The sequence below is a fragment of the Schistocerca cancellata genome, chromosome 3, assembly GCF_023864275.1.
Source record: "Schistocerca cancellata isolate TAMUIC-IGC-003103 chromosome 3, iqSchCanc2.1, whole genome shotgun sequence".
Classification (NCBI taxonomy): Eukaryota; Metazoa; Arthropoda; class Insecta; order Orthoptera; family Acrididae; genus Schistocerca; species Schistocerca cancellata.
This window is the reverse complement of record NC_064628.1, coordinates 87,676,849-87,698,042: the sequence shown is the minus strand read 5'-3', so window position 1 is coordinate 87,698,042 and position 21,194 is coordinate 87,676,849. Positions and strand designations below refer to the sequence as shown.

General features: G+C 39.9%; 1 protein-coding gene across 1 annotated transcript in view; it reads right to left on the bottom strand.

Annotated features, from left to right (window-relative positions):
- Positions 1–1,619: 1,619 nt before the first annotated feature.
- The window catches only part of LOC126176130 (facilitated trehalose transporter Tret1-like), a 107,880-nt gene continuing 88,305 nt past the window's right edge, over positions 1,620–21,194 (bottom strand). Inside the window, exons 5-6 of the mRNA XM_049923268.1 lie at positions 14,164–14,272; positions 1,620–1,969 (exon numbers count right to left, since the gene is read on the bottom strand). Coding sequence (XP_049779225.1) covers positions 1,698–1,969; positions 14,164–14,272 — 381 coding nt within the window. The 3' untranslated portion in view covers positions 1,620–1,697. The remainder of the gene's footprint in view (positions 1,970–14,163; positions 14,273–21,194) is intronic.

The window sequence follows — 21,194 nt, the reverse complement described above, 5'->3', positions numbered from 1 at the left end:
GAAGCGGTGCAATCAGAGGTGAGGAAGTGACTCCAACAACAAAGTCAAACATTCTACAGTAACACTATCAACAACTGTGTTCGTCGTCCGTATGACTACTTTGTGAAATAGGTATGTAGACATGAAGACTAAAGATGTACAATGTTAATAACGTTTGTTTTATTTAAAAAGGATTTGAGAGTGTTTACACAATAATTTTGGCGTCATTACTTTTCAGCACGCACTCGTATGCTGTAGCCTTCTTCAGGGAATGTTCCATCACTTAAGTGGAAACATTTTTTAATAGTATGGAAAATTTGGACTGGAAGTTCAGATCCTCCAGTAGAAAATCCCAGTATCTTAACTACGGTACTAAGTCGCTCGCTTTAGCTCTTCAAGCTTTTTTTATGGAGGAATGGCACTTGCAAGCTGTGGCTACAAACAACGATTTGAAAGTAATGACAAAACTTGATCATAAAGCAATTGTTGTTGTACAGTTAGTTGTTAACAGGTTTCTGAAACTGAAAGTGGATGAGTGTTTCCAGACATTTCTGTTTTCTTTGTCTTAATCATCTTTGGCGAATGTGAAGACTTTTTTGCTCAAATGGCCTCAAATGGCTCTGAGCACTATGGGACTTAACTTCTGAGGTCATCAGTCCCCTAAAACTTAGAACAACTTAAACCTAACTAACCTAAGCACATCACACACATCCATGCCCGAGGCAGGATTCGAACCTGCGACAGTAGCGGTCGCGCGGTTCCGGACTGAAGCGCCTAGAACCGCTCGGCCACAGCGGCCGGCCTATACTGTAGTACAGCCAGCAGCAGTTTTGGGTACATTATCCCCTCATCTCCGATGTTCCATTACTGGCCACTCGCTGATCACATTTACTATGGCCACATCCGTAGTGACGCTGAGTTTCAATGAACGACGTATGTGATTGGAAGGAAATTATTGAAAGATGTCTCAGGGACCTTGTAGCACCAACCTCGCGACCTCTGAATGTCGAGCTGCGACATTCTCGAAATTTCATTGCTCTACATTAATTATATTTTGGTGTTGCAGTTTTTTTTCCCAGCAATATATTTCCAAAAAATTTCTACTTACGTCCGCATCTCGTGGTCGTGCGGTAGCGTTCTCGCTTCCCACGCCCGGGTTCCCGGGTTCGATTCCCGGCGTGGTCAGGGATTTTCTCTGCCTCGTGATGACTGGGTGTTGTGTGCTGTCCTTAGGTTAGTTAGGTTTAAGTAGTTCTAAGTTCTAGGGGACTGATGACCATAGATGTTAAGTCCCATAGTGCTCAGAGCCATTTGAACCATTTGAATCTACTTACCTGAGTTGACATGTTTATTAAGCAGAGTGACTCTGATAACAAGTACAACAATCAATGCAACAGATAAGAAGTTATAATTTATTTAAGTTTGTGTTCAAGTATTTGCATGAACAGGATTTAGTCATCAGATGTAGCAATGGCACCAGAGAGTGTATAGCAGTGCACGAATTCCCGCATGTGCCAAGGTCACTTCAGTTCCGCGGTGGCCTTCTGGAGCCAACCACCAAAACACCACAGTAAAACTTGTCCTGCAGTCCACCGTTTTGAAGTCACGCAATTTCTCTGCACACGCACAAGCGCCTTGGGTTTGTACACCCGGAAAGTCGACGCTTCCCCTGGGCAGACCGTAGTTATTAAAGAGAAGAGCGGTCTCGGTGAGGCCGGCTACCGTGAGTTGAGGATGTCCTGAATCTCCTCGAGGGTGCGGCCCTTGGTCTCGGGCAGCAGGAAGTAGACGAAGAGGGCGGCCGCGACGCAGCAGGCGCCGAAGCCGAAGAACGGCGCCGCTTCCCCCACGGCGGCCACCAGGTCCGCGAAGAACTTGGTGATGAGGAAGCACTGGAACCAGCACACCGACGCCGACAGCGACGACGCCACGCTCTTCACGTTGGCCGGGAACAGCTCGCTCATCACGGCCCACGGCAGCGCGCCGAAGCCTGCGAGCAGTCCGCACACGAGCGCTACCCACCAACTGCACAATTCAACACTAAAACTACAAATATTTATCACATAATCTAAGCCGTTTGGATTCCGTAGAAATGTTGGAACACAAGAGGCAATACTGACCTTACGACTTATCTCAGAAGCTAGATTAAGGAAAGGCAAACCTACGTTTCTAGCATTTGTAGACATAGAGAAAGCTTTTGAGTATGTTGACTGGAATACTCTCTTTCAAATTCTGAAGGTGGCAGGGGTAAAATACAGGGAACGAAAGGCTATTTACAGTTTGTACAGAAACCAGATGGCGGTTGTAAGAGTCGAGGGGCATGAAAGGGAAGCAGTAGTTGGGAAGGGAGTGAGGCAGGGTTGTAGCCTCTACCCGATGCTATTCAATCTGTATATTGAGCAAGCAGTAAATGAAACAAAAGAAAAGTTTGGAGTAGGTATTAAAATCCATGGAGAAGAAATAAAAACTTTGAGGTTCGCCGATGACATTGTAATTCTGTCAGAGACAGCAAAGGACTTCGAAGAGCAGTTGAACGGAATGGACAGTGTCTTGAAAGGAGGGTATAAGATGAACATCAACAAAAGCAAAACGAGGATAATGGAATGTAGTCGAATTAAATCGGTGATACTGAGGGAATTAGATTAGGAAATGAGACACTTAAAGTAGTAAACGAGTTTTGATATTTGGGGAGCAAAATAACTGATGATGGTCGAAGTAGAGAGGCTATAAAATGTAGACTGGCAATGGCAAGGAGAGCATTTCTGAAGAAGAGAAATTTGTTAACATCGAGTATTGATTTAAGTGTCAGGAAGTCGTTTCTGAAAGTATTTGTATGGAGTGTAGCCAAGCATGAAAGTGAAACATGGACGATAAATAATTTAGGCAAGAAGAGAATAGAAGCTTTCGCAATGTGGTGCTACAGAAGAATGCTGAAGATTAGATGGGTAGATCACACAACTAATGAGGAGGTATTGAATAGAATTGGAGAGAAGAGAAATTTGTGGCACAACTTGACTAGAAGAAGGAGTCGGTTGGTAGGACATGTTCTGAGGCATCAAGGGATCACCAATTTAGTACTGGAGGGCAGCGTGGAGGGTAAAAATCGTAGAGGGAGACCAAGAGATGATTACACTAAGCAGATTCAGAAGGATGTAGGCTGCAGTAGGAACTGGGAGATGAAGAAGCTTGCACAGGATAGAGTAGCATGGAGAGCTGCATCAAACCAGTCTCAGGACATGACCACAACAACAACAACAATCTAAGCCGTGGCCTCCGCATCATGTTTCGTAGCCGTTTTCAATCCCTCATAGTCAACCTCTGCAGAATGATTTCCTCTTCAGACTTTCCATTCTCCTGGCCCTGGGATGGACAAGTCTCGTGATATTGTACGAGCACCAGCGCTACACACGGCACTTGCTGCATGGTCAATTACAGCAACAACAACCACGTCAATAACTTCCAGCGGAATAGCACCCGTGTTATCATCTTCTTTAAACCATTTAATGACATCGGACCGCTCGTCAGATCTTTCAGGCAGCGGTACTGTCTCAGTGCAGCACTGGGATTGCTGCGATTCACATAAAACAGCTTGACTAACAGCGCACGGTCTCTCTCCTCGGAGCCCATAATATGTTATGTCCTGTCAAATGAGAGCGTTGATGTCACACAGTCATTGTATTCAAAATTTCTAGGTGTATGCATTGATGAGGGGTTGAACGGGAAAAAACACACTGAGGATCTGCTGAAACGTTTGAGTTCAGCTGCTTATTCTATTAGGGTCATTGCAAATTTTGGCGATGTGCATCTGAGTAAATTAGCTTAACACGCCTATTTTCATTCTCTGCTTTCGTATGGCATCATATTCTGGGGTAACTCATAATTGAGTAAAAGAGTGTTCATTGCACAAAAGCGTGTAATCAGAATAATTCCGGAGCTCATCCAAGATCATTCTGCAGGCACTTATTTAAAGACCTAGAAATCTTCACTGTAGCCTCACAATATATATATTCACTTATGAAATTTGTTATTAACAATCCGAACGAATTCAAGAGTAATAGCAGTGTACATGGCTACAACACAAGGAAAAAGGATGATCTTCACTACCCAAGGTTAAATCTAACTTTGGCTCAGAAGGGGGTAAATTATGCTGCCACAAAAGTCTTTGGTCACTTACCCAATAGCATCAAAAGTCTGACAGACAGCGATATGGCATTTAAAAGGAAATTAAAAGAATTTCTTAATGGCAACTCCTTCTACTCATTAGATGAATTTTTGGAAATAGTAAGTGGGTAATTTCCCAACCTCCACAAATATATATATATATATATATATATATATATGTATATATATATATATATATATATATATATATATTGAGTGTCATGTAATATTTTGTCTAATGTAATATCTTGTATAGACACCTTTTATTAACCTGACACATTCCACATCATTACGAAGTGTGTAACGCCGGAAATGCATATCCTCCTACTTCCATCTACTGTACTATAAATTTGTTTTCCTTATTTTTGTTACCTGAATATATGACATTTCTGTGTCTTTACATATTGTAATTGTTTTACTATTTGTATATATATATTTATGCATTTATGTCGATGTATAATTGGTTTGTTTCGTAAATATTATTTGTATTTTTACGCTGGGTCTTGCCTAGGGAAAACTGCTATCGAACGATTACATCGATAGGTCGTGTGAAGAATCAAAGTGTGTAGGATCTTTGGTAGTGTTAACTCTGTCGCGTGGAGCGCGGGCAGAGGGAGAGTCTGGCTGGAGTAGCGAGTGGAGCAGGTGTGTTGTGTGAAGCTCCCGCGAGTTGCCGCGCTTTCGGGGTTTGGCAGCATGTAATTGCTCTCGACTTGCGATGATAGTTTCTGACATGGTGTCGCGGACGGGAAGCATTATCTGGCGCACATCAAGAGCCCGTTTCGCCTGGGGACCGTGTCGAGAAGGAGGCGCGCCAACATCCAGCTTCTGCAACAGCGACGGCCGACAATGAGTGACTGTCGCCACCTCCTCGATCGACGGCTTCAAACCTTCAATCAACCAACAAGGAAGACTGGAAGCACGTAAAGTTTTAGAACTGTATGGCAGACCTCAGCTTTTAAAACTTTTAAAATTGTTGCATCACAAAATTACAGCTACTTAGCATGAACCTTTGTTGCTCATTGTCCCAATTGCATTACCAAGCAGGGTCCCTTCCTTTTCCGGAATGAACCCGAGTGTCGTTCAAATTCAGACGCCAGCATTAAAATACCATCAGTCCATTTCACTACTTTAATTTCAAAGTTCAGTTAAAGTATTCATAGCTGGCTACAATACTTAGATTACACAAGCACAAATTAAGAGTGCTAGTTTTGTTACCTTATTTTAGCTTACCTGTGACTGCAGCTCAGCTTGGTATGTACTAAATTTTACTATTGTTAATTGTTCAGAATCATTTAATTCAGTTCAAAGTTAAATCTCTTATTTCTAAATTGCGTAGATTCAAGTAGCTTTTGAAATGATTGTTGAGGTAGTCCAAGACTAACCGTATTTTACTGAATTTCGATGTGCTTCTGAAAGAAAGCTCACTATTAACTTCAGTCACTAAATTAACTTTCGATTTTTCGGTTTTATTAATTCTTTTGCTAAATTAAGTCAGAGTGTAGCGAAATTTATTACTTCTGACAAACTTTCAGTTTTCACACTACACGTGTCAACTTTCAGTTGCCACGCTTCTAGTGCTAATTATATGTGTAATAACCTTTCTTTTTCAGTTACTATAGTAATTGTCCTTAGGACTGGCGACTGTAATTTCCCCCAAATCTCAAATATCTAATTAGCGCCAATTAATTGTTAACGTGACGACCGGACATTTACTTTCTTTATTAACTTTACCCCTTTTTAAAATTAATTTCCACCAATTTCATTTGCATTTTCCCTTTCATTTAGATGTAACCCTTTCCTCCCTCTTTACCGACAGATTAACTTCGGTGACGATTGCCTTTCCCAAATTTCCATTAGGTACACGCGGTTTAATTTTTCACTGTCATTTAGGTCGATAAGTGAGGGGGAGGTTACAAGTGTCGTATTCATGATCTATGGAACAAGTACTAATCTAATCTAATCTCCTGATTTGCACCTGGTGGCCACAACTGCACTCCGTCTTCAGGCCACAAGTGGCCCATCGTGACCATCCGACCGCCGTCTCATCCTCAGTTGAGGATGCGGGTAGGATGGGCATGTGGTCATCAAACCTCTCTCCCGGTCGTTATGATGGGTTTTTGTGACCGGTGCCGCTACTATTCGGTCGAGTAGCTCATTTGGCATCACGAAGCTGAGTGCACCCCGAAAAATGGCAACAGCGCATGGCGGCCTGGATGGTCTCCCCTCCAAGTGCCGGCCACGCCCAACAGCGCTTAACTTCAGTGATCTCACGGGAACCGGTGTATCCACTGCGGCAAGGCCGTTTCCCGGCCACAACTGGAACTAATTTTTATCAGCGTAAGTCGGCTCCACATTAATTACCAAGCTTCACTGCCATACGATAATAACAGCCTGCACCGGACCTTGCTGAGCACCTGCACCTCAGTTATAACCACCTGTTAACTTTCAGCTGTTCGTTTCTTTGCTTAGTACTGGCTCGCCATCTGAGCATCTACAGCTGACTCTATTATATTCAAGGCTCTCTTCAATTTTTCTATTGGCGGCATCTATCTTTCCCCTAGACAAGCATTCTCTACAGCCTTGTAGTTTTCCTGTAGCTATTCCCGCTTAGCCATTTTGCGTTTTCACAGTCTCACATATAGATCTCCCTTTCGCCTGCTTTATTTGCTGCATTTTTATACTATGTCCTATCGTTAATTAAATTCAATATATCCTGCATTAGCCAACTATTTCTACTAGGCTTTCTCTTTTTACTTGCGTGATCCTCAGCTGCTTTCACTTATGTCGTCTCTCAAAGCTGTCCATACCTCTTCTACTATATTCCTTTCCCCTGTTTCAGTCCAAAGTTGCCTCTTGCTCCCTCTGACCTCTGATTTTGATTCAGATTATCCAGGTTCCGTAGCATTAAATTCCTAAATTTTTGAGTTTCTTCAGTTTTAACCTTCAGTTCACAATCATTAATTTACGGTCAGAGTTCAGAAATCTGGTGCATGACTAAACGAGAAAAGGAATAACTTTTAATATTTGCAAGAAGGGTAGTGAGGAAGATATGGGGAATGGAGGAAGAGGGAGAACGAAGAAGTCTATCTCTCCATGGCACAACTAACAATCCTACAGAAGCTGAGTAGTAGAAGATTCCAATGGGCATTCCGTGTAGCCTGTATGCCAGACGAAAGACAGTTGAACAAAGCGCTTGACTTGACACCTTACGCCAGGTACCCCATAGTATGGGTGAGGCAGCGCTGGATGGACGGTCTAGCGAAGGACCTGGCATCTCTGAGTGCTGAAAACCCCTGGAGGCATCGAGCATATAACAGAAAGGAATGGAGGCAGTTTTTGGAAGCAGGGCGTGGTCTGCAGGGCCTGTGACGGCCATATATGTGTGTATATATGTCCACATCTGAGACAAAATAGCTTACAGATTAAAATTTGCTTTTTAAATCTCTCTCTTATCATTACATAATTAATCTGAAACGTACCACTGTCGTTAGAACTCCTCCACCCATACAGTGTTCTTTCATGATTCTTACACCATGCGTCAACGATGATTAAATTATGTTCTGTGCTAAATTCTACCAGGTAACTCCCCCTTTATTTCCTTTTCATCAGTCCATGTTCTATTATTTTTCCTCGTCTTCCTTTCCCTACAATCGAATTCCAATCACTCACCACAATTACATTTTCGTCTCCTTTAACTATCTGAATAATTTCCTATATTTTGTTACACATTCTTTCAGTCTCTTTTTCGTCTGCAGTGCAGTTTCCATATAAACTTATATTACTGTGCTGGCAGTTGAGTTTGTGTCAGTCTTGACAACGATAACATGTTCGCTTTGCTGTTCAAAGCAGCTTAATCAAATTCCTAGCTTCTTATTCATTATTAGACTACTCCTTCATTGCCCTTATTCGATTTTGTATTTATAACCTGTACTCACCCAACCACAAGTCCTGCCACTCCTCCACCGAACTTCACTAATTCCCACTATATCTAACTTCAATCTATCCATTTCCCTTTTAAAGTTTTCTAACCTACCTGCCCGATTAAGTGATCTAACATTCCACGCTCCGATCCATAGAATGCCAGTTTTGTTTTTCGTGACGACGACTTCATCCTGCGTAGTCCCCCGCTTGGATATCCGATTGGGAGACTATTTTACCTTCGGGATGTTTCATCCAGGAGGATGCCATCAACATTTAACAATACAGTAGAGATGAATGACCTGCGGGAGAAAAATAACAGCTGTAGTTTCCCCTTGCTTTCAGGCGTTCACAGTACCAGCACAGCAAATCCATGCAGGCTACTGTTACTAGGCCAATCAGTAAACCACCATCCAGATTATTGCCCGTGAAAAAATTCTAGAAACACTGCTGCCCATCTTCAGAAACCACGGATTGTTTTGACCTCTTCATGGATATCCCCTAGTCGCAGTTACATCTACGCACCTACTGTACAGCTATCTCTAACTCTGAGGCTCGCAGGACACCCGACTTCGGCAAGGTTCGTGGTTCCAGTGACAATGAGCTTTGAAAAAGAGAGAGTGGGGGGGGGAGGGAAGGGGATGAATGCTATGGGAGAATAATTCGCTTGTGGAGGAGGTAAAGGAGCAGCATTACTTTCATTCGTATATCTGTAAATTTCAATTGATAGTCCATTTTGAGATATTTCCAAGTATTCGCCGATATTCTGCAAAACAAATAACGTCACTTGTTACTAGCCTAAGGAATTATTTGCATAATTGCTGTCATTTTTCTGTTTAAGCGAACTAGTAATTGCAGACGTTATAATTTTGTGATTAATTCTTTCAAAATGTTAACAACACAGATACTATTTAATGTGTAATAAAAAGAAACAAAGTATGTAAAACATACTATCATGCCAGTAAGAGAACTGCACTCGTTAGGCAGAGATTTTATTTAGTGTAACTGCATTGAGTTATGGTAGTCTGCGTCAGTCTGTAGTTAGTTGTCTTTGTGTGCTGCTCTCAGTACATTGGTGTGGATTTGTGATGATAGGGGAAAAGCATATGGATAACGTGGTTATACAGGGCAATTACAAATGATTGAAGCGATTTCATAAATTCACTGTAGCTCCATTCATTGACATATGGTCACGACACACTACAGATACGTAGAAAAACTCATAAAGTTTTGTTCGGCTGAAGCCGCACTTCAGGTTTCTGCCGCCAGAGCGCTCGAGAGCGCAGTGAGACAAAATGGAGACAGGAGCCGAGAAAGCGTATGTCGTGCTTGAAATGCACTCACATCAGTCAGTCATAACAGTGCAACGACACTTCAGGACGAAGTTCAACAATGATCCACCAACTGCTAACTCCATTTGGCGATGGTATGCGCATTTTAAAGCTTCTGGATGCCTCTGTAAGGGGAAATCAACGGGTCGGCCTGCAGTGAGCGAAGAAACGGTTGAACGCGTGCGGGCAAGTTTCACACGTAGCCCGCGGAAGTCGACGAATAAAGCAAGCAGGGAGCTAAACGTACCACAGCCGACGGTTTGGAAAATCTTACGGAAAAGGCTAAAGCAGAAGCCTTACCGTTTACAATTGCTACAAGCCCTGACACCCGATGACAAAGTCAAACGCTTTGAATTTTCGGCGCGGTTGCAACAGCTCATGGAAGAGGATGCGTTCAGTGCGAAACTTGTTTTCAGTGATGAAGCAACATTTTTTCTTAATGGTGAAGTGAACAGACACAATGTGCGAATCTGGGCGGTAGAGAATCCTCACGCATTCGTGCAGCAAATTCGCAATTCACCAAAAGTTAACGTGTTTTGTGCAATCTCACAGTTTAAAGTTTACAGCCCCTTTTTCTTCTGCGAAAAAAACGTTACAGGACACGTGTATCTGGACATGCTGGAAAATTGGCTCATGTCACAACTGGAGACCGACAGCGCTGACTTCATCTTTCAACAGGATGTTGCTCCAGCGCACTTCCATCATGATGTTCGGCATTTCTTAAACAGGAGATCGGAAAACCGATGGATCGGTCATGGTGGAGATCATGATCAGCAATTCATGTCATGGCCTCCACGCTCTCCAGACTTAACCCCATGCGATTTCTTTCTGTGGGGTTATGTGAAAGATTCAGTGTTTAAACCTCCTCTACCAAGAAATGTGCCAGAACTACGAGCTCGCATCAACGATGCTTTCGAACTCATTCATGGGGACATGCTGCGCCGAGTGTGGGAGGAACTTGATTATCGGTTTGATGTCTGCCAAATCACTAAAGGGGCACATATCGAACATTTGTGAGTGCCTAAAAAAGCTTTTTGAGTTTTTGTATGTGTGTGCAAAATAATAAAGTTATTGTAGAGCTGTGAAATCGCTTCAATCATTTGTAATAACCCTGTACATCGAGGTTGCAGGAGACGAGGTTTGCCATCATGAAATAATTAACGTAGCACTACAATAGAAAGGATAAAGAAGAACAAGAAAATTGTTTATCTGCCACTGAACTACGATGTCTACTGTAACAATCCAACTAAGTCAAATTTCTTTCAACAGAACAGATTCTCGATAACTTTTTTCGTTGAAGCTCTGCAATTCAAGAATTAAACACGGTTCAGACAACTAGCTCCTTTCATTGAAAATTTTTTTCAAAACTCATTATCTCAGTATATTTCGATTACTAATGAAGCTTGGCACTAAAGTATAAAGTTTCTTTACGAACACACTGTTTAGTCTTTATAGTAAATTAATAGTTTTATTAACTCTGTGGTATCGTCTATATAAATCTCAATGTTGATTGATTCGTGACTAACAGTTTAGTTTGCATGTATGATCATGTAAGTGATTAGCACATTTATTACGACACTAAGCTATTATACGATTTAGTGCTACATTACATTACAACAATATAAAACCTACGCTAACCGTACAATAGTCGTTGATGTTTTCTTCCTCTCTAATTTCAAGTTATCAATTATTACTCTATATGTAAAAGAGAATTATTATTACTACATGTATTTGAAATTTTGTTGTAACAAGGCGTTGGGTAGTCCGATGCACACGGTGCTATTTCTTAGTGAAATAGAATAATTAAATTGTAAATCCCTACGGCCGCATTATAAATTGTGCAATTAATTCATAAGTTCATCGATCTGAGTACGTTACCAAAGAGCATCAAAGGAAGAGAGACGAGAGGAGAGCTGTGGGCTGCATCACCATTGTGTCTATGGTAGATGGCGTGTCGACGTCACAGAAATGCTCGACCGAGCGAGGGGGCGCCGTGGTTAGCACACTGGAAGGACGACGGTTCGCACCCACGTCCGGACATCCTAATATAGGTTTTCCATAATTTACCTAAATCGCTCCAGGCCAATGCCGAAATGGTTCCATTGAAAGGGCATGGCCGACTTGCTTCACTTATCCGATGATGAGACCGATGGCCCCGCTGTTTGGTCCCCCCCCCCCCCCCCCCCGAATCAACCAACCAACCAGGAATGCTCAACGAACTGCTGGAGAGGCGCTGTGGAAATGTTCCCACTACTTTTAATGTAAAGTAGCTGCTTGAGACCGATGTTTCAGATAACCTCAAGTAAAATAAATGTCATAATAAATGAAAAGCACCAGTTTGCTTTTGTTCTACAAAATTACTTTTATTGTTAACCGGTTTTCGGTTTACAAAGGCCATCTTCAGACATTTCTGAGTAGTATCACCAAAGAAGTTAAATGTTAGCAGACAACATTGGAAGAGAAGTAACACATCTAGACTGAAGTAGAAACATACAGTAAGTAACATCTTTGCAATGAAAAAGTAAAAACTGAACAGTACATACATAACAATGGAGTAGGCAGGAAAACCTTTAGCGCAAAATAGGAATAGCGTGCCTACATAACAGTTTCTATTAATAAACAAAACTAATAAAATAAAATTAGTACTAGACAAGGCTGCATCAGGAGGTATGAAACATGGACAGTGATACACAACCAATTAAAAGAAGAGACAGTTATCAATGTAAATACAGAATACATAAGGAACTTAAGCAATATCAATAAGATAAACAGAAATAAATAAATGCAGGAAAATGGAGGTGTTTGAGGGAACCTACAGTTTGAGAGTGTGCTGGTACTGCATTTTAACGTTAACATAAGCCTTAACTATTGAAACTACAGATCACATCCTAAATGACGAGACACAGCTCAAGACTTCCCCTCTCCTAAACTTTATATAATCATCTTTGTTGTTCATTACTTCCCACACTCTCTCTTCCTACATATTCCCATTTTCCTGTATTCTTTAAGTTGTTTTATTTTGTTAAAGTTGTCTTTTTATTCCACATAGGATGTAGTTTCAATATGTAAGGCCTTCTTTTAACTGGTACTTGTATTACTGTCCATGTTTAACACCCCTTGTAGTTGTCTCATAAAATACTGTTCATATTTTACTTTGCTCATTCATTTAATAAAAACGGTACACAGCCACTGCTTTGATTATAATGTCAATGTTAAAATGCAGTACCAGCACACTCTCAAACTGTAGGTTCCCTCAAACACCTCCATTTTCCTGAATTTATTTATTTCTGTTTATCTTATCGATATTGCTTAAGTTCCTTATGTATTCTGTATTTACATTGATAACTGTCTCTTCTTTTAATTGGTTGTGTATCACTGTCCATGTTTCATACCTCCTGATGCAGCCTTGTCTAGTACTAATTTTATTTTATTAGTTTTGTTTATTAATAGAAACTGTTTTGTAGGCATGCTATTCCTATTTTGTGCTAAAGGTTTTCCTATCTACTCCATTGTTATGTATGTACTGTTCAGTTTTTACTTTTTCATTGCAAAGATGTTACTTACTGTATGTTTCTACTTCAGTCTAGATGTGTTGCTTCTCTTCCAATGTTGTCTGCTAACATTTAACTTCTTTGGTGATGGTACTCAGTAAATGCCTGAAGATGGTCTTGTAAGCCGAAAACTGGTTAATAATAAAAGTAATATTGTAGAACAAAAGCAAACTGGTGCTTTTCATTTACTATAATGTTGTTCTACCAAGAACCGACGGAAGATTCTGTTAATAACATAAATTTCCTTTGTAACAAAAGATGCACATCGGCGATGAAATTATCTCGCTTGAATGTGCCTACTGAATTACTAATGAGCAACATCCTCTGTACTCAGTGAATGACTGGAGTACTTTAAAGTTGTGGTACACTCCTTTAATAAATTAATATATGTACACCACCAAATGCTTGCATCCCTAGACTAGAGCTCAGAGCATTAACTGTAAGTGTAAAATATTTCTCAATTATAATACAGAATATGTGGTATACATCATTTTGAACTTTTAAGTCTGCCAGATTATGAAGTCTAAAGTCGAAGCTAGTTGTAGTAAAATGAAGTTTTTAGCAGTTGACGTTGGTATACATAAAAACGTACTTTAAAAAGAACTTGTTTAATGTTCTCATCTCAGTATTATATTGAGGACATATTATCATTGATGGACCTAAGATATTTTCTCAGTACCCATGTAGACTGAACACAGTAAGAAAGTCAGCTGTCACTAATGTGAAAGATATACAGTACTCCAAATCATAAGACCAAGGAAACAACAACTCATGAAGTAATACTATCAAATAAGAGTGGCACAATTAGAAGAAGAATGAGGAAATCGAAGATTCTTACGTACTACATAAACTATGGCAATGTGAATGCAATTTACTTAAAAAATAAGAGGAAAAAGCGTCTGTAATTTTAGGTAGCTCACATGTATTACATATTTATATCAGTATTCCTGTATAACTAATTAAGCGATCTTGTATGTACAGCAAGATGAGTATCATAATACTGGTGCACAAAGAATGTGATTAAACTCGGTTCGGAACTTCTTGTCCTCTCTAACGACCTGAATGAAGACACGGAATGAATACATTGTGTACATACAAAGAAACTTACTATGACATACCTACTGGTCTGCAGATTAACCAGAAACTACATCATATGCGAAATATAGAGTTTTCAGAATAGTATAATTGCTGAATCAGTGACCAATGTCAGGGAAACTTACCAGGTGGGTAGACAGCAATGTACATGACGAATGTCGTTACAGGAAGCCAGCCCAGCGATGAGACATCTTTTCCTGATGAAGCCATTTGGAAGTATATTGCCAGGACAACCTGCATGAAAAAAGATGTCACGTCAAGGAAACCGTATCAAGGCTGTAGGTGTAGGGAACACATTTGACTCCAACTTAGTGAAATTGGCGGACCGAAGGAGATAGACGTTGTAATAATTTAAGAATTTTGGTTCCATCAGTACTTTTCTATGTACAGAGGAAAAAAAATTAAGTTTATCAACTGCTTCACCGTATATTGTTTCGATCACGATTATATTCAAGCAAAAAAGTACTATGTAGAATTGCTTTTCATTTCATGCGGTTCACGCATTCTGCTAAGAATCACTTGACAAGCCACATGTTTTCCAGTGGACACACAAATATGGTGATTTCTATTTTGCTTTCTCTTTAGTTTACCTTGGTTTTCTTTTTTTAAAAAGTGGAATTGCAACAGCATAAACGCATAGAGCCGGATGGAAAGGAGTGTTCATTTCACAATCTCCTTTCTGTGAAGGTCTGAAAACGGCTTAGATTATAACGATGGTGTTATACTGCAATACAGCTAGCAGCAGTTTTGGGTATATTATCCAGTCATTCGCGACGTTCCATTATCGGCCACTTGCTGATCACGTTTACTATGGCCACAACCGTCGTGACACTGAGTTTCAATAAACGATGTATGCGTTTGGAAGGAAGTTACTGAAAAATGTCTCAAAGACCTTGTAACGCCAACATCGTGACCTCTGTATCTCGAGTTGTGAGCCTCGGCAACGTCGCTTTTAACTGTAAACATTGAGGGTATTAATGATGTGTGTACTTGAGACAGTAAGTTATGTTGTGGATATTGATCATTTCTGGGCCAGGACTCGAACTTGGCACCTTTGCGTCTCGTGGGCAAATGTTCTGCCGTCCCGGTTCGAGAGTGGTGTTTCGATAGTCCAGCCGGAAGACTACTTCCCTGCGAAAGGCCAAGGTCTTAAATTCGAGCCCCAGTCTGGTGATTTTAATGTGCCACAAAGTTTCAGATCAATTCACACTGAATGCAGACTGAAAATTATTTCTGAATTATGATTTCTCTTTGCATTAGTCTACCTTCTGTTGTTCAGTGGAGTAGAAAATCTCTAATACCTGTTTTTTTTTTCTCTGCAACAAACTGAAATATAATCGTCATCGCAGTATTAATTAAACTTTAGTATATTACATTTTATGATATACGCTCAACACCATTTTTTGTGATGTCTCTAAAGTATTCGACAGTTCAAATCACAAACTCATTTTGGAGAAAATTAAAATTTGTGGCTTTTAATGTGCCCTGAGTAATTTAGTTAAATTTGGACCTGCTTACCCTCTTGCCATACAGAAATAACCTACCACAACATACAAGCAAAATAAATGGCTTTCTTTGCTGTTGTTTCAGCCATCATCTACAGGCAATCGTTTAAAAAGTCAGCATACTGACAAGACAATCACAATACTGTAATTGATACAAGAAATATGTTGTTAGGAACCAGAGTACTCGTAACATTAAAAAATGTAACACTAGAAAAAGGCTGCTCCATTCACGTCTGGACACAGAAAATGTCAGTTACAGTAGTAAGTTTCGAAAACAGAGCAAACGCAAGAAGCTTTCAACCATTTGCAGGGACAGAAAGCTGTTTCTCTTAGAACCACAAATTAGACACTGATTTGACACCCACTGAAAAGGCTTTGTAAACAGGGCAAAACACGTCTCGGTGAGCAAATAAAATAGAAAAGTAAATGTACAGCATGAAAGAGGTGTTTTCCCTTCGAACTTCTGCGATTTATATGCCACTAAAACTTGTTATTATAAAATATGAGGGTCACTCCAAAATAAATGCACACTATTTTTGTAAATATACAGTTTTCATTTTGCATGTGTGAAAGTTTTACAGTGTGTGGATACATTCTTTACGCTTGTTTTCAAACTTAGTTCAAACCTTCAGTTTGAGAAAGAAATCAAAAAAACATAATTCCAGCTTATTACATCAGCATAAACAGCCATTGGTTAAGAATTTTCAACTGTCAGCAGATATTTTAACTCCACCCAATTTTAACTCAGTCAATGTGAAATGTCAGCTATCTTTATTGCATCAAAAAATTCGAGGACTGTGAAATAAAATTAATGAATTAACTATCTGCATAGATGAATTAGAGTCTTCAAACCCAGCTGACATAATCTGCCTCTCTGAACATCATGTGACCACTGGTATAGAACTTTTAAGTGTTACAGGGTTTAGGTTAGCATCTCACTTTTGTAGATCAGAAATGGAGAAAGGAGGAGTTGCCACATTCATCAGGAACTGTCATAAATTTAAGAACATAGACATTCATAAATTTTGCCTAGAACAGCATATGGAAGCATGTGCAACAGAATTAGATTTTCACAAAAAATCCTTCATAATATTAAGTGTATATCGAGCACCTGCAGGTAACTTTAATCTGTTTGTAAACCACCTTGAAGCTGTACTGGCCCATTTAACAACCAAAAACAAAGAAATAGTGGTTGCTGGTGATTTCAATGTAGATATCCTTAAAGACTCTCCCAATAAGAACTTATTTGAGTTAGTAACACTATCATTCAACTTAATTTCCACAGTAAAGTTCCCCACTAGGATAGCCACATGCTCACAAACAGCCATTGATAAAATCTTTATAGAAAAGTCCAATGAACAAAATTATATTACACAACCAATAGTCAATGGCCTCTCAGACCATGACATGTAGTTCCTTCTGTTAAATGTTAATACTGAACAGAATATAAAATCTGTTAAATCTGAGCTCAAGAGGGTAATCAGTAAGCCAAAAATTGATTATTTTAGGACACTCCTCAGAGACATTCACTGGACTGATGTTTACAGAGCTCATGGCATGAATGAAAAATATAACATTTTTGCTAATAAAGTGCTTACCTTATTCGAACACTGCTTTCCCCCAAAACTTACCAAGGTTAGAGCAAAGACAACAAAGAAGCCATGGATTACTCGAGGAATAGGGGTAACTTGTAAAACAAAAAGAAAACTGTATCTGTCAATCCGAAACATTTCCAATGTTGATACTATAGCACATTATAAGAAATACTGCAAAATATTAAAGACTGTAATACGGATGTCAAAGCAAATATATTACAAGGAAAAGATATATCAGATAACAAAATAAAGACAATATGGGATATAGTGAAGGAGGAGACCAGTAGAATCAGACATGAAGAGGAACAAATAGCATTAAGAGTAAATGATACATTGGTGACAGATGTGTATAGTGTTGCAGAACTTTTTAACAAACATTTTATAACTGTTACTGAAAAGATGGGGTTGTCAGGTTTGGTAGATGCTGCTATGGATTACCTTAGACCAGACATTTCAAGTAACTTCCATAATATGAATTTGACCATCACTACCCCAACAGAAATAATGTTCATCATAAAATCTTTAAAATCAAAAACATCTAGTGGGTATGATGAAATATCAACAAAGTTAATTAAGGAATGTGATTCTGAGCTAAGTAACATATTAAGCTACCTGTGTAACCAGTCGTTTATCAGAGGAATATTTCCTGAATGGCTGAAATATGCTGAAGTTAAGCCACTGTTTAAGAAGGGAGATAAAGAAATAGCATCAAATTTCCGTCCAATTCCACTGTTGCCAGCATTCTCAAAAATTTTCGAAAAAGTAATGTACAGTCGTCTTTATAACCATCTTATCTCAAATAACATACTGTCAAAGTCACAGTTTGGATTTCTAAAAGGTTCTGATATTGAGAAGGCTATCTACACTTACAGTGAAAATTTGCTTAATTCATTAGACAAAAAATTGCAGGCAACTGGGATATTTTGTGATCTGTCAAAGGCATTTGACTGTGTAAATCACAATATCCTTTTAAGTTAACTAGAACATTATAGTCTAACAGGAAATGCTGCAAAATGGTTCAAATCTTATATCTCTGGCAGGAAACAAAGGTTGTTATTAGGAAAGAGACATGTATCAAGCTATCAGGCATCATCCAACTGGGAACTAATTACGTGTGGGGTCCCACAAGGTTCCATTTTGGGGCCCTTACTTTTTCTTGTGTATATCAATGACCTTTCATCAGTAACATTAGCAGATGCCAAGTTTGTTTTGTTTGCCGATGATACAAACATTGCAATAAATAGCAAATCAAGTGTAGTCTTAGAAAGATCAGCCAATAAAATATTTGTGGACATTAATCACTGGTTCCTAGCCAATTCTTTGTCACTCAACTTTGAAAAAACACACTACATGCAGTTCAGAACTTGTAAGGGGTGTCCCAAGAATATATGTCTAACATACGATGACAAGAAGATACAAGAAGTTGACAGTGTTAAATTCTTGGGATTACAGCTTGATAATAAATTCAACTGGGAGGAGCACACCACAGAACTGCTGAAGCGTCTTAACAAATCTCTGTTTACAATGCGAATTTTGTCAGACATAGTGGATATAAAAATGAAAAAGCTGGCATACTATGCTTACTCTCATAACCCATAATGTCATATGGGATTATTTTTTGGGGTAATTCATCAAGCCAAGCTAAAGTTTTCTGGGCACAAAAACTTGCAGTAAGAATTATATGTGGTGTCAACTCAAGAACATCCTGCAGAAGCCTGTTTAGGGAACTGGGGATACTAACTACTGCTTCCCAATATATTTATTCCTTAATGAAATTTGTCATTAAAAATATATCACTTTTTCAAACCAACAGCTCAATTCATGGAATCAATACTAGAAATAAGAATAATCTTCACAAGGATTTAAAGTCACTTAGTCTTGTACAAAAAGGTGTGCATTATTCAGGAACACACATTTTCAATAACTTGCCAGCAGCCATAAAAAGCTTAACAGCCAATGAAATTCAGTTTAAGAGAAGCCTAAAGGATTTATTGGTGGCCAACTCCTTCTACTCCATTGATGAATTTCTTAGTAAAACCAACTGATTTGTATATAAGTACAACATAACTTCTGCACAATTTCAGTGCAGTAATGTGTTCATTGAAAATGTGTGTGTGTGTGTGTGTGTGTTCAGTGCAGTAATGTTTTCATTGTAAATAAGTATTACAGTAGTTGCATTACATGTTTATTACCTTATAAATAAATAAAAAAACTTTTTTATTTTAAAATCAGTGCATTAGTATTTGTAAAATGACACTTTGTGTTCATTAAAAATGACGATCATTCCACTTGGGACCTGTGGAATGGCAAATTAGCTTATTTGTTTTAGTTGTAAATATTTGTCATGTATTGTTGTTTTTCTGACATGTTCCACATCCTGGAGGACCTCCTCACTACGGATCAATTGGAATGAAAGTAAATCTAATCTAATCTAATCTGTTCCCGTGAGTGGCGCCGTCACGGCATGTCTTCAAGATGGCTGCTACACTTGACGTTCGACAGAAGCAACGTGCTGTCATAGAAGTCCTGTGCTGTGAAAACCAGACAGTGGGAAACACCCACAAGAGATTGAAAAAGGGGTATGGAGGTGCTGCTGTCGATCGCAGTACAGTTAGCCGGTGGACAAGCAGGTTATGTGATGAAAGCGGGCACGGCAATATTGAGGATTGTCCTCGCAGCGGCAGGCCTCGTACTGCACACACTCCAGACAAAGTGCAGAGAGTTCCCGAATTGGTGACTGCTGACAGACGCATCACAGTGAACGAATTTTCAGGCTACGTTAGGATCGGGGAGGGAAGTGTTTGCAGAATACTGAAAGTGTTGGCGTTAAGAAACGTTTGTGCCAGGTGGATTTCCAGGATGTTGACAGTGGATCACAAAGAAACAAGGAAAACGGTATGCAGCGAACTTTTGGAACAGTACGAGAATGGTGGAGATGAATTTCTTGGAAGAATGGTGACAGGTGATGAAACATGGCTCCATCATTTTTCACCAGAGACGAAGAGGCAATCATCGAGTGGCATCATGCAAATTCACCCAAGGAAAAAAAATTCAAAACCACACCTTCTGCTGGAAAAGTTATGGCTACGGTGTTCTTCGATTCCGAAGGTCTCTTGCTAGTGGACATCATGCCAAGTGGAACCACCATGAATTCTCATGCAATGAGACGACACTGAAGAAACTTCTAGCTTGACTGAGTCGTGTTCGACCACATCGGCAAAAGCGGGATGTTTTGCTGTTGCACGACGATGCACGGCCACATGCCAGTGAAAAAACCATGGAAGTGATCACAAAACTAGGATGGACACCACTGAAACACCCGCTTTACAGTCCTGACCTGGCTCTATGTGACTGTTATCTCTTTGCGAAACTGAAAGACTCTCTTCGTGGAACAAGGTTTGAAGATGATGGCTCCTTGTGCACGCTGCCAAACAGTGACTCCAACAGGTTGGTCCAGAATTTTACCGTGCGGGTATACAAGCGGTGGTTCCAAGATGGCGTAAGGCAGTTGAGAGGGATGGAAATTATGTGGAGAAATGAGAATATTGTTTCTAAAGGATGTATCTACACACTGTAAAACTTTCAAACATGTGGAATAAAAGATGGATTTAAAAAAAAATAGTGTGCATTTCTTTCGGAGTGACCCTCGTAGTACATATGTTTTATTTAATTTCATCTTATCTGAATGCCACCTGCCTTGCCGCAGTGGAACGCCTGTTCCCCTCAGATCATCCAAGTTAAGAGCTGTTGGGCTCGGCCAGAACTTGGACAGGTCACCGTCCGTATCTGACTTGTGCTGTTGGCCAGCGGGGTACGCTGAGCCTTGTGAGGCCACTTGAGGGGTTACTTGATTGAGAAGTAGGGGCGCTGATCACGAAAACTGACAACGACCGAGAAAGCGTTGTACTGACCACATGTCCATCTGTTGGTTGGTTGGTTTTGGGAGTAAAGGGACCAAACTACGGAGTCATCAGTCCGTCATGCCCCTCCGTATTCACATCCGGTGACGCCTAGAGGCTGAGAAGGACACGGTAAAGCCGTCGGCACTCGGACCGT